This window comes from Eulemur rufifrons, chromosome 9, assembly GCF_041146395.1.
Source record: "Eulemur rufifrons isolate Redbay chromosome 9, OSU_ERuf_1, whole genome shotgun sequence".
NCBI classification, from domain to species: Eukaryota; Metazoa; Chordata; class Mammalia; order Primates; family Lemuridae; genus Eulemur; species Eulemur rufifrons.
The window spans coordinates 45,439,089-45,454,146 of NC_090991.1; the positions used below are offsets into that span (position 1 = coordinate 45,439,089).

Sequence of the window (15,058 nt, forward strand, 5' to 3'; positions counted from 1 at the left end):
AGATGCTGTCCTTTCCCCATTGAGTGTTCTTTGCATCTTTGTCGAAAATCAGTTGGCTGTAAATGTGTGGATTTATTTCTGGGCTCTCTACTCTGTTTCATTTGGTCTAGATGTCTATTTTTGTACCAATACTATGCTCTTTTGGCTACTATAACTTTGTAGTATAATGTGATGTCAGGTAGTGTGATACCTACAGTTTTGTCCTTTTATTCAAGTTTGCTTTGGCTATGCAGAGTCTTTTGTGGTTCCATACAAATTTTAGGATTGCTTTATTTAGTTCTGTGAAAAATGTCATTAGTATTTTGATAGCAATTGCATTAAATCTGTACACTACTTTGGGTAGTATGGACATTTTAACAATATTTATTATTCCAATCCATGAACTTGGTATATCTTTCCATTTATTTGTGTCTTTTTCAATTTCTTTCATCTATGTTTTATAGTTTTGTATGTAGAGATTTTTTACCTCCTTAGTTAAATTAATTCCTAGGTATATTATAAATTGTAAATGGGATTTTTTTTTGATTTCTTTTTAAGAAAGCTCACTTTTAGTGTATAGAAACACTACTGAATTTTTCTTTTCTTTTCTTTCCTTTTTCTTTTTTTTTTTTTTTTTGAGACAGTCTCACTCTGTTGCCTGGGCTAGAGTGCTGTGGTGTCAGCCTAGCTCACAGCAACCTCAAACTCCTGGGCTCAAGCAATCCTCCTGCCTCAGCCTCCCCAGTAGCTGGGACTACAGGCATGCACCACCATGCCCGGCTAATTTTTTTTTCTATATATATTTTTAGTTGTCCATATAATTTCTTTCTATTTTCAGTAGAGACGGGGTCTTGCTCGTGGTCAGGCTGGTTTCAAACTCCTTAACTCAAGCAATCCTTCCTCCTTGGCCTCCCAGAGCGCTAGGATTACAGGTGTGAGCCACTGTGCCCAGCCCATAGTCCCTTTATAAAACAACTGTGGGGTACACCTGAGAAACCACCATGTGTTAATGGGCTGCTAAATACAGTACATATTTTGATGTTCAGCAGGCATGTGTTCTAGGGCCTTTAGGAAACCATAAACCTGAGGAAATCACTGTAACATATAATTGTTCCCATAAGTGTAACCACGAAATTCCAGTTACTCCTTTAGATCCCTTTATCGGAGTTACTATGCATGTCAGTTGACAGCTTTGAAGGAGCACTGGGATTTAGATGCAATGGGATTGGCTATATTATTGTTCTAGATAAGTGACTCACTTTTAAATAACAGACCTAATGCTGGATTAAACTGCTTATTGCATCAAAAATACAAATTAAACATATCAGGGATCTGGGGGACCACTTATACATAATTAAAACTGCATATATTAAATTTGAGAAATGCAGGAGTCTTCTGTGTGGCTATTACTGAGCCATCCTTACTCTTCCTGTTCAGCTAGAAACTAGGAGAAAAGTTCTTGAGACCCTTACCCACACTTTTTCCATAATTATTGTCTGCTCTTCCTCTAGTTCCCATCTCTCAGAGTCTTCTCTCTTCCTATAGTATTTTCCTAGTCAAGTAAGAGTCCATACTGCCTGTGTTGTGTGTCCTTGTCTGTCTCCCCTACTTATGGATAATGAGTTAAATATATCATTTAGACTATTTTGGACTCCTAATCTCTCTACCTGTTGAGTGGGCCTGGGTTTGGATGCAAGGAATAAGAATTAGACTCAGAATTCTACTCCCATTAAGATAAGTGAAAAAGTGCCCATAGGCTGGGAGCGCAGAGTTTCAATCCCTTTAGAAGCTGTCCATTCAACCTTGTCTGGAACTCCTGCAAGTTCCTTTGTTTTCTTTACCTTAGTTTACATAAATATTTTAAAGCTTCATCCATTTAAATAGTGTATACATAATAATTTTTATAAATAAAGACCGATGTACATGATACATGTAGTATACAGTTTTCCTTGGTCATCTTACTCATACTTTCTTTGACTTAAAAATGTCATCTGTGTGTCTGCTTTTGTATATGTGTCTGCATTTTGGGGAATGGCTAAAAGTAGTTTCTGTTGGGGGTTTAAATAGGGGAAAAAGCATTTCTTAACATTACTATTGTTCAAAATTTCATGCAAATAAAATGAGTAATATGAATAGCACAGTAATATTCCTAATCAGTAGCAATATTACAGTGTTTCTGTTTTCTGATTTCAGACTAACACTAGTGTTGTTTAGCTGAAGCATTGTATTTTCTGTCTGATATATTTACTATTTCTACCTGAGGCAGATAATTCCCTTTAATATTTTTTCATCCATTAAAATTTTCAATTCAGGAAAGCAAAGAAAAAAATGAAGTGTTTCTTAATCCTGCTCTTTGTATGGTATCTTTGAATGTTCATTTGTAAGTTTTATATCTTTTTGTTCAGGTTACCACATATATAAATAGAGAAATACAGGAAAACATTTTTTTATGAATTGCAAAATAGTCTCTTCCATAGTAGTGAAAGAGTCAATTCTTGCTTTCATTATATAGCTCCACAATGCTGTAGCAGAAATGGAAAAGGAAAAGTTTGATCTTCAAAAGCGACACACTGAAAACATTCAAGAATTGCTTGAGGATACAAATGTACGTCTGAATAAAATGGAGAGTGAATACATGGCACAAACACAGTCCACAGTAAGTCTTTTGTTTTCTTTTCTTGATATTTTTAGAAACTATCTTCTTAATTTTTATGTCCTCATGCTTCCTTGATGTGCACAGTATATAAATAAGTATGTTATAAAATTAAAAGAAAAAACTTTACTTTCCTACTTGATACAAATTTATGTGTCAGTGGACAGTCCCTTGAAGTTTGCTGAGGGATTTGACTCTGGATTGTTTGGTGCCACTTTTTTTTTTTTTTTTTTAAATCTTTCTTCTTTTTTTTTTTTTCATTGACTTTCCATTTAGAGATAATTTCCTTTCTTTCTTTCTTGTTTTTTGTTTCATTCCTTTAACCTGAAGACTTGATTGTTTTTTGAAAAATGTTTAATGCTACTATAAAGGAAATCAAATAGGGAGATAGGAATAGTATGGCCACTCTGACACATTTTCTTAATAGAACATCTTGACTGAGGAACCAGACACAGACATCGTATGGGTAAACCCAAAAATCTCCTTCCTGAAATGATGCAGAGGAAGGTTACTATATTCAGCCTACACAGTAGAGAGGCCAGTGACACTGTTTAAGGAGAGATGGAGGATCCCCCAGAAGAGCCTTTCTCATCACATTGTTGCAGACTAGAGTCTGAGGGAGTAAATGTCTCAGCCTTTTAGAAGCTCACCTCATTTCCTTAGATCCATAAGCCTGACAGTTCTGTTGGCAGGCTAATCTGCACGTAGATCAGGGCTCCTCACATCCAAGGCAAGTGCACCTGGTCAATCTTGTTACTAATACAGATGGTCCTTGACTTACGATGGTTTGACTTACGATTTTTTTAGCTTTATGTTGGTGTGAAAGCATTCAGTGGAAACCGTACTTCAAGTACCCATATGACCATTCTGGGTTATAACCTCATCATAGGTTGAGGAGCATCTGGTTTTCCACTGAATGTATATCTCCTTTGTACCATTATAAAGCTGAAAAATTGGCCGGGCGCGGTGGCTCACGCCTGTAATCCTAGCACTCTGGGAGGCCGAGGCGGGTGGATCGCTCAAGGTCAGGAGTTCGAAACCAGCCTGAGCAAGAGCGAGACCCCGTCTCTACTAAAAATAGAAAAAAATTATATGGACAACTAAAAATATATATATAGAAAAATTAGCTGGGCATAGTGGTGCATGCCTGTAGTCCCAGCTACTTGGGAGGCTGAGGCAGGAGGATCGCTTGAGCCCAGGAGTTTGAGGTTGCTGTGAGCTAGGCTGACGCCACGGCACTCACTCTAGCCTGGGCAACAAAGTGAGACTCTGTCTCAAAAAAAAAAAAAAAAGAAAAAAAGAAAAAAAAAGAAAAAAAAAATAAAGCTGAAAAATTATAAGTTTAACTATCCTAAGTTGGGGATCATTTGTACAACCTTTATGTTTCTCACTTTAGTACAGTAAATTACATGAGATTCTCAACACTTTATTATAAAATGGCTTTGTGTTAGATAATTTTGCCCAACTTTAGGTAAATGTAAGTGTTCTGAGCACATATAAGGTAGGCTAGGCTAAGTATGATGTTTGGTAGGTTAAGCATGTTAAATCCATTTTCAGCTTGTGATATTTAAAACTTACAATGGGTTTATTGGAAGATAATCCCATCATAGGTCAAGAAGCATCTGTATATAATGTGAACTCATAGAACGGTCAGGTGTTGTATCCCAAGCATGAACCCAGTCCTCATTTACCACTTACTACCTTACCAGGCCAACTTGGCCTGGTCCAAGTACTTTCTTGAATTTGAAGCTGTGGAATTTGAACAAGAGGCAGTTACCCAGGCATATTGTAGACATATCTTAGAATCTGTTACTTTGGACCCTTGAACTACCACTAAGGCCTATCTCACAGGATAAAAGAAATGGGAAGTTGTATGAACAATTGTTTGGAACCTGGACTTTAGAGGCAGACAGTCTTAGGTTCAAATCCCAACTCCTCAATAGGTGGACTATCATATAAAGTTTTCAAATGTTAATTTTCCTCATCTGTGGGATAGAATCACAGCAGTACAATATAATATAAGTTGTTAGAAATATTAAATAAATTAATATACATAAATTAATAAGCACTCAATAGATAATTGCTAATATTTTGTTCAAAAATATATATTTTTGAATATAATGATAAGAGAGACAATAATAATCAAGAGACACATACAAATGAGAAAAGAAAGACTGAGTTTAAGAAATTAATGAACATTTGTTTGAAGATGGAGAGTTGAACACAGTTTTGTACTCCGTTTCTTCCCACAAAAATGATAGGAGAGGGATTAAAAAAAAGATATAAACCCAGATGGACAAAGAAAATGGGAGAACAATATAATTTTTGGAGTTGGAAAGGTAATGGGTGAGTTGAAATTGACCTAGCAGGTTCAAGAAAGCATAAACCTAAATGAACAGTGAAGAAATCTGAGGAGCAAGGTGAATTACACCATGAGACCCTTGGAGGCTCCAAACATCTTTGGAAGGGGGTATGTAAGTGGTGCTTCAACACATGGATTGCTAGAAGGTCTATTTAAAAAGCAACTAGATGTTGAATTTGGGTGATAGGTGCAGGGAGTTTATTATACTATTCCTTCTAATTTTGTAGGTATTTAAAGTATTCCATAATACAACTTTTTTGAAATGATAAACAACAAAAAGCAACCAAATGTTTACATCCCTTCCTGTATTTCATGAAACATGGGACTGTGTCTCATCCAACTTAGCATAAGACATTAGGCTATGTTCTGGAGAGAATAAAGCAGTCTGTGGATTGGGAGACATCAGACACAGTTGAGATTTTTACCACAGCACTTTGAAAAGAATGGGGAACAGATCCCCAGGAGTCCTTGAGAATCTTTAGCATAGGAGCGCTGTTGAACTCCCGTTGGCAACTTACCATTTGCAATAGGAAAGCCTTGCTATTCCTAAGGGATAGAAACACAACTTTGGAGAGAGACTGTCTCCCGAGTTTGTAATATATCAGCTGACAGGATTTGGAGGGAGAGGTGATCTTTTGATGAAGGAACTTCTTATTTTAACTTAGTCAAATTTATCAGTGTTTTATAATTAGTGCTTTTTATGTCTTGTTAAACAAATCTTTATTGTAAGTGCAGGAAAATTTACTTATATATTCTACTAAAAGCTTTAAGAATTTGCTTTTAATATTGAGGCTTTAATCTCTCTGGAGTTATTTTTTGTGACTAGTACAAGATAATGATCTAATTTCATTATTTTCTATGAGGATGACTTTTTTTTTCCAGCTTTACTTTTGAGTAGTTCTTCCTTTTTTCATTGATCTGTGATGCCCACTGTTCTGTATCAAACTTCCATATATAAATGTCTCTATCAAACTTCCATATATGTGAAGGTTGGCTAATTTCTCTGGTTCTGCAAATATTATACTGTCATCACTGTTATACTAATGGCTTCATAATTACTCTTGATATCTGATAGGAAAGTCCTTCCTTCTCCATCAGAAAGGTCTTGGCTACTGAGCCCTTTTCTTTTACATATATAGTTGGCCCTCCAAAAATGTGGGTTCCACATCTGAGTTTTCAACCAACTTCAGATCAAAAATATTCAAAAAAATTAGAAAATAATAAATAACAATAAAAATAATACAAATAAAAACAATACAGCATAAGAACTGTTTACATAGCATTTATATTATCTAGAGATGATTTCAAGTGTATGGGAGGTAGTGCATAGGTTATATGTAAGTACTATGACATTTTAAATAAGGGACTTGATCATCTGTGGCTTTTGGTTTCTGTGGGGGATCCTGGAATGAATGTCCTAAGGATCCTGAGGGATGACTGTACATTTAGAATTAGCTTATTAAATTAAAAAAAAAAACAAGAACTCTGGGGTCTTTAGAACATCTTTTGTAATATTTATTCCTGAGTCTCAAACTTTTGTTACATGAAAGTTTTATACTTTTGTTATATAAAAGACTCAAGATTAAATGTATAAGTTTTATAGATTTTAACCCTTTGCATGTATATAGCAATTATAATTTATGGTACCTTGGCTAAAACTTACAGAAAATGTTAAATAATGCTGGCAACAGTGGTTTTAAAACTTAAGTTTTTTGTTGCAAAATATATACATGCCGTTGAAAATCTAGAAAAGAGAGATGATAAAAAAGAAAAAAAATTAATGTCTATATAATAAAACTACTCTTATTGAAAGTGTTATATAAGTGCCTATTCTTCTGCATTTTCCATCTAATGCTGGGTGTTTTAATTAAAAAAACAAACCGAATCTTTGCCAGGTTGATAGATATGTTAGTTTCCTAGGGCTGCCATAACAAATTACCACAAACCAGGCAGCTTAGAACAAGAGAAAATTATTGTTTCATAGTTCTGAAGTCCAGAAATAAAAAATCAAGGGGCCACCGGGATCCTATTCTCTATGAAGGTCATAGAAGAGGACAATCCTTTCTTGCCTCTACCTAGCTTCTCGTGGTTTAGGGCAATCCTTGGCTTTCCTTGGCTTGTAGCTGCATCACTTGTCTCTGCCTCTGTCATCACTCAGTGTTTTTCTTGTGTATCTCTGTGTCCTGGTGTCTTTATGTGGCCTTTTTATGACATCAGTCATTGGATTTATGGTGCATCCTAATCCAGCATGACCTCATTTTAAATTGCTTTTATCTGCAAATTTGTTTCCATCCAAATAAGGTTACATTCATAGGTACTGGGGGTTGGGCTTCAACAATTGGTAAAAAATATTGTTTCATTTTTGTTTTAATTATGTTATCACTTTTAAAAATGAAATAATTGAATTTAAAAAGAAGAAAGGCTTAATATGCACATGCTAGATCCTTTTAAACTATGATGTTTTCAATTTTGTTATGGCCATTAGGTTGCTCAAAGTCAAATGTGGAACCTATCTTTATTAGTTAATCATGCCAGTATGGTGTATGCTTTTTTCTGGAATAGGGTTACATTTTTAAAAACTTTAATTTATGAATTCACTTAAAATAAAAATAATAAAGCCATTACATGTGAACACAATAATATTTTAATAACTATAAGATAGTACATAAAATATACTATAAATTAACTGTATTTTACAAAAAAAAAAGACATTGAGTGAGAAGTGTACCATTGCTTTATATTTCTGCAAATCTTTTTAACTGACTTAGATAGGCAGCTATATCCTCATATTTGTTTTTGCATTTATTCTATTCTATTGTGATATCCTATATCATGTAGCCTCTGGAAAACTCCACTGTACACTTGTGAGAAAATGATAGTGAAAAAGGCAAATAATATCTTAATATTATTATAAAAACAGTTTTGATCTTGCAGATCCACTAAAAGACTCTTGAGGAACCTTACAAGTTTTTTGACCACACTTTGTGAACTGTTTCTCTAAATAGTTAGCTTTCAAACATTTTTGACCATGACGCCCCAGTAAGAAATAAATTTTATAAATTGTGCCCACTTACATAAACACATGTATAAGCACATACCTTCCTGCATGTTTATAAGTCTCTTGAACTCCTGGCTTCAAGTGATCTTCCTACCTCAGTGCTGGGATTACAGGTATGAGCCACCACCTATAGTGTAAACAAAAGTTTCACTTTTACTATTGACCATTCACGCTGACATATTCTGTTCTTTTTATTTAATTTAATTTCATTAAAAAGTTGCTGGTTGTGATTTACAACTTGATTTCGCATGGGTTGAGACTCGAAATTTGAAAATCGCTGCTTTAGGGAGTATATATTTAAGAGTACAGTCTCTGTGTCCATAGAACACTTTTCAAAGTGATTATCCCAATTTCTACCACCACTCAACAGAGCATGAGTGTCATCTGTCCACATCCTTGCCGACACTTGGAATTATGAGAAATTTCTTCTCATATAAAAAATGTCATATTTTAATTTGCATTTCCCTGATGAGTAATTTGTATGTTTCTTGGCTATTTTAAGTTGCCTGTTCATCCCCTTTGTCCATTTTTTAATTCAGTTATTTATCTTTTTCCTTGATTGTAGGAGTATTTCATATATCTAGGATAAAAATAGTCAGATTTTTTTCATCATTCTTTTTTTATTGTGGTAAAATATATATAACATAAAATTTACCATTTTAAGTATATAGTTCAATGACATTAAGTATATGTACATTGTTGTACAACCATCACCATCATCTATCTCCAGATTTTTCATCTTCCCAAACTGAAGCCCTGTACCTATTGAACAATAACTCTCCATTTGCCTCCTTCATCCAGCCCCTGGTAACCACCCTTCTACTTTCTGTCTATGAATTTGACAACTCTAGAAATCTTATGTAATACTGTATAATGTGGAATTATGCAGTATTTGCCCTTCAGTAACTGGCTTATTTCACTTAGCATGTCTTCATGGTTCATCCATATTATAGCATGTGTCAAAATTTCTTTTTTAAGGCTGAATAGTATTCCATTGTATGTATATACCACATTTTGTGTATTTTTCATCGGTAGATGTATACTTGGGTTGCTTTTGGCTATTGTGAATAATGCTGCTATGCACATTGGGGTACACATATCTCTTTGATATTTAAAGCCATGGAAAAAACCCGTATTTAAATCTGAAGTACATTTAATATCCTAAATTTTTCCACAATTGAATTAAATATAGTAAATAATTTTAAAATTGAAATTTGTAAAATATATTAATTGCTTAAAATGTTTACTGCATTGGTAGGTACATTTCATTAATTAAATAATATTAAGAGAGAAATAGCTTTCAAAGTGGAAATTTTATAAGTTTGGGATGGAAAGAAAAGTAATACTTTGGGCTAAGACGTAACTGTCAGAGAAACTTCATTCTATTTTTAATGAAAATTGAATTTAAAAATTAGTATTCAGATCTTGTCATAGGTAATAATAGTAAATACAGGGAAAAATGGACAGAGTCTGTCAGCAGGATTGAATTTAAGAATCATCAAAACTAGGCAGGTCTTGCTGAGCAGCTCCTGATTTAATAATTAAACAAGGTAGAGTTCAAGGCATGGCTTAAGATGAAAGATGAGACTGTCACTGAGAATTACTTTCTCTGTTTTTTTCTTTCAGGCTTTTTTCTTTTTTGTTGAGGCTTGTTTGGTTTTATTGCCGTTTATTGTAAGCAGACACTTGTACAGATGATTCAACTTATGTTTGTTGGTATCGGCAGGGATTTTCTTATGTGAAACTCACAGTTAAAACGTCTAAACACTGGACATTTAAAACAAATATTAAAACTTAGAAATTTAAAAATAATAACCAAATTATTAGATGCTTCAGGATATGAAGGCTATAAAATTATAGAGCTCTCTTGATAGCAGGGTTTAGACACACTGAAAGTCTGTGGGTGGCTTAATTAAGATTCTAGGCTATAGTATTAGAGTTCTTAACATTCTTCTGTACCACGGACCCTGCTGGCAATCTGGTGAAGTCTATGCAGTCCTTCTTAGAATAATATTTTTAAATTTAATAAAGTGTATAATTTTACAAAGAAAAATTATATTGAGTTACAGTTGTAAAAATATTAAGAAATCAAAATTATGATAAAGTAAGATATATATATATACTTATAAATTAATGCAATAAATATTAAGATCTAGCAGTGGGCCTGCTAGTAATTTTTGAATAATGATGAGGGTAAACAAAATTTAGTCAATACCTAACAGTGCAATGAACTATAAAAATATCTGTGATTTCTGTTAGTCACAGGTATTGCTAACACTCCTTTGGTTTGATAACGACATTTATAATTGAAGAGAAATGCTAAATTTCAGTTAGAGTAGTAAAAATAAAAATGAACTCTTCCCCCCGCCCCATTCAAATTCGCTGATACTCTGAATCCCATCCATGAACCTGTATGGTTGGTTAAGGTAAGTTAAGAACCTTTACTGGAAGGAGTATCAGAAGCCTTAGACACCTGAATTATTTTGTTTTAACAAAATTGTTTGTTTTGTTGTTAGTAGTGACATATAATAATTCGTAGAGCAACTTATCAACTCACTGAGATAGCTAGAATTTGATTTTATTGTCTGTATCAGCATTTCTTCAACCTCACAATGATTCTAATGAAGAAACCCCAATATAGCACTGATTCATCATTTTGAATAAAATGATTATTTAAAAAATAGACTTTATTTTTTAGAATAGTTTTAGATTTACAGAAAATTTAGAAAGCTAATACAGGAGTTTCTCATATAACCCTCACCCAGTTTCTCGTATTATTAACATCTTAGATTATTTTGGTATACTTTACACAATAAATGAATCAATATCGGTGCATTTTTATCAGCTAAAATCCACAGTTTATTCAGAATTCTATAGTTTTTACCTAGTATACTTTTTCATTACCAGGGTCTCATCTAGGCCACCACATTACATGTAGTTGTTGTACATGTAGGGCTTGTACATGCTAGGCTCCTCTTGGTTGTGACTGTTTCTTAGACTTTCCTTGTTTTTCATGATCTTGACAGTTTTGAGGAATATTGGTCGGGCATATCATATAATGCCCCTCTACTGGAATTTGTATGATGTTTTCTCTTGATTTGACGGGGGTTATGAGTTGAGGGAGGAAGATCACAGAAGCAAATTGCTACTCTCATTACATCATATTAAGAGTGCATACTGTTAGCATGATTTTTCACTATCCATATTTATGTTGATCACCTGGCTGAGATAGTGTTTGTTAGATTTCTCCATTGTGATTACTTCCCACCTTTTCCTATTGTACTCCTTGGTTGGAGGTTAATATATGCAGCCCACATTTAAGAAGTAGGGAATTTTACTCCCTGTCCTTGAGGATGAAGTATCTATATAAATTATTTGGAATTTTTCTGCATGGGAGATTTATCTACTCTCTCTCATTTACTAATTTATTCAATCATTTATTTATATTAATATGAGCACATGGATATTTATTTTATACTTTGGGTTATAATTCAATACTGCTTTATTTTATTGTACAAATTGTTCCAGCTTTGGTATTGGAAGCTCTTTCATTTGTCTCCTGTGCTCCCTTGACATACTACTATCAATGTGGACTATATGGAGAATGGTATTGAAAACCAAGATATGTGTGCTGAGTGTGCTTGCTGCAGGGTGTTGTTCCTTTTGTGCCCTCTCAGCTGTCATAGCAAGGAAATATATTCATATATGCTAACCTGTATATACAGTAAGTCCTCAATGTGATTGATAGGTTCTTGGAAACTGTGGCTTTAAGTGAAGTGGCATGTAATAGGCCGATATTTTTCCCTCCTTAACTATGGAAATGATGTTATTTGAGGACTCGCTGTATGTAATTTCATTTAAAGTTTTATTCATAAATTATTAATATTTAAACTCTGTTCCACTTGCTACTTAGGTCATACATTGTATTTTTCCTTGTTTGATAAAAATTTTAATTCCTATAATACTTATTTTGGTGGTGACTATTATTTTTTGTTTCTCAAAGTATATTCATTATATAATAATCCTAAAACCATTTTCTCTTTGCTCTTTTAAATTTTAGAGACCATCGATAAAGATTATAGTCTTAAGGAAAATTGATTACGATTACTTACTTTATTTAATTTTTTTAACCAATCCATTCTATGTGGAAAGTGTCCTTTCAATGAATTGGTCAATTGACTATCCATATGCAAAAATGCATCTTGAACCTTCACATTATTTAATAAACCAATTTTAGGAACATCTTAAAATTTAAATGTACAGATAAAGTAACAAACTTTATAGAGGAAATCTTAGGAGAATATCTTCTTGGCCTGGATGAGTTAAAGATTTCTTAAAAAGGAAATGAAAATGTTTTCCATACAGGAAAATACTGATCAGAGAATATACTAAAATTATACTTTTGTTCGCCAAATGATATCATTAAGAAAGAGAAAAGGCAATTGAGAGTGGAAGAAGATATTTGAAATTCCTTTATCTAATAAAGTCCTTGCATTTTAAATATATAAAAAGTTTCTACAAATCAACAAGAAAAAGAAAAGCAATCCAATAAAAAGGGTAGTATATTTGAGTAGGTACCACACAAAAGAAGATATCCAAATGATTAATAAACACTTGAAAAGGTGCTCAAATCATTAATTCTAAGGGAAATGTAAATAAACCAATTCAGTATCTCTATACACCTACAATAAGGGTTAAATTTAACAAAAACAAACAAAATCACAGTACCAAGTTTTGGCAAATATGCAGAATAGTCAGAAGTCTCATACACTGCTATAGGGAGTTTAAAGTTTTATATTCAGTTTGAAAACTGTTAGTAACTACTAAAGCTTAACATAGGTCCATCTTATGACTCAGCAATTTCACTGCGATATACATAACCAAAAGAAATCTGTACCGTAAAACATGTGTGAGAGTGTTCATAGCATAGCAACGTTATTTTCTATAATGAAAAACTGAAAACAACCCATTAATGGAATGGATAAATTATTTTAGATATATTAATACAATGAAATGCTACATACAGTATTGAAAAAGATTAAACTATTTCATCCCACAGCATGGATAAATCTCACAGGTATATAATATGCATGAAGAAGCCTGACTCAAGAGAGTACATGCTCTATAATTCCATTTATACAAAGTTTGGAAAAAAGCAAAATTTGTTTGTTGTGATAGAAGTCAGAATAGTGTTTACCTTTGGGTAGAAGGTGACTAATAAGGCTTCAGAGGGGCTGGTAATGTTGATATCATCTAGTAGTTCATGGGTGTTTTCAATTTGTGAAAAAATTATTAAAATATGCCCTTAAGATTTGTGCAGATGTCATATTTTCATAAGAAGTTTATGAAATAAGGCATTTTGTTGCTCTTTTTGCCATAGGAGTTTTCCATAAGAGAAGCTTGGACTCTAAATATTAATAGTTGCCTAATACAACCCTTTTTAATTTTTGAGTCCTACAGAATTTCAAACTAAGTTTATATGTAAACTTCCAATATTTATATCTCCAGTCCTGATTTCTTATACTATCCATGTTGTTGCATAACTGTTTCAGATGTTGCATAACTGAAACCCCATAGGATATATTGGATTTCCTGAGACTTGTTGAAAATCATATCTATGATATTTCATACCAAAATAATACTCTTTCCCAAACTTTCTTTTAAGTCCCCATTGTCATCATTGTTCTCTTGGTGCATTAGATTTTGAACCTGAAAGATTTATGATTTTTGCCACTTCTCATCTCCCTCATTTAGTATTCTACCGAATCATTCAATTTACTTCTCTGAAAATTTTCTTGGATCTGCTGTCTTCCCTTCTGTTTCCACAGCTACCAATTGAGGCCAGGCCATTGTTGCCTCATTCCTGGACTCTTCCAGTAACCTGCCACTTGCTCTCCCTCTCTCTCCTTGCTCCATATCTGACAAATGCATTTTTTTCCATTTTCGCATGATCCAGAATTTGAATTCCTAATCTAATGCCTATTACAACTTCTGATTCCAAGCCATATCGCTTCAAGAAGACCAGCCTAGTCTTCCAAGTGCTACTTTTGAGTTCCCAATATGGGAAGATATCCTGTGTACCCAAGGTAATCTGTTTATCATTTCCTGTACAGTAATTTATTTCTTCCCTGTTCCTATTGTTATGTATCACTGAATTCCCCTTCTACACTGTCTGTTGCAGCCTGCTGTGAAACATCAGCATCTTTTTTCTTGAATAATTTTGTACCCCATTTTGAGGCCTCCACTATTTTGTTTCTCCTTGGCTCTTTGTATTCTGTTTAAAAAAGATTATTTTGTTGTTGTCCTTCAGGTACTTTGTATGCATCTATGGGCTTTCCCTTGACATTATAAGTTTTAAATGTCTTTTATTTACTTTGTACCTAGAATTGTATGTAAAGCAGTGAGTATTTAAAAAATGCTTTAAAAATAAATCATAAAATGAATAACTGATATCACATATTTTGCTTCTCCAATCACAAAGTTGGTATTAGTATTTACAAAAATATTTGTCCAATAAATATAGCTCTTCACGCAGAAGCTACTTTTTCATTTCATATAATACTTATCTGCATATGAGAAAGCATGCCAGCTTCTAACAAGAACTATGCTTTGGTAGGTGCTTAGTGCTCGAAGAATTAGTTTGACAATCATCTTTTCTCTGTTTCATCTGCTTATATTTTCCCCATTTTCTTCTGCTGTGATTCTCACTCCTCTTTTACTTTGTCCTTGACTGCTTGATTTTCCTGCTTCTGAATCCTTTTCTTGACTTCCAATTTTTGTTTTCCTTCTGGTAACTGTTATATTTGGCACAGCTCTAGGACTTCCTAATCTTGGGTCTGTTCATTTGGTGGGCCTCATATACAATATTCAATCATATGTATGTATATACATAAACCCTTTATTCATACATGTGCGTTCTTTGAATTATTTGCCAAAGGAGTCTAAGAAGAAATAGTTTTGACAAACTGGTAAAGTTTGGTCTTAGCTATGTTGCAATTAGCATAGA

General features: G+C 33.5%; 1 protein-coding gene across 4 annotated transcripts in view; it reads left to right on the forward strand.

Moving 5' to 3' along the window:
* The window catches only part of CEP112 (centrosomal protein 112), a 376,462-nt gene that overhangs the window by 66,527 nt on the left and 294,877 nt on the right, over positions 1-15,058 (forward strand). For all 4 annotated transcript variants that reach the window (XM_069481637.1, XM_069481639.1, XM_069481638.1 and 1 more), the window contains one exon: positions 2,492-2,635. In XM_069481637.1, the coding sequence (XP_069337738.1) occupies positions 2,492-2,635 (144 nt within the window). The remainder of the gene's footprint in view (positions 1-2,491; positions 2,636-15,058) is intronic.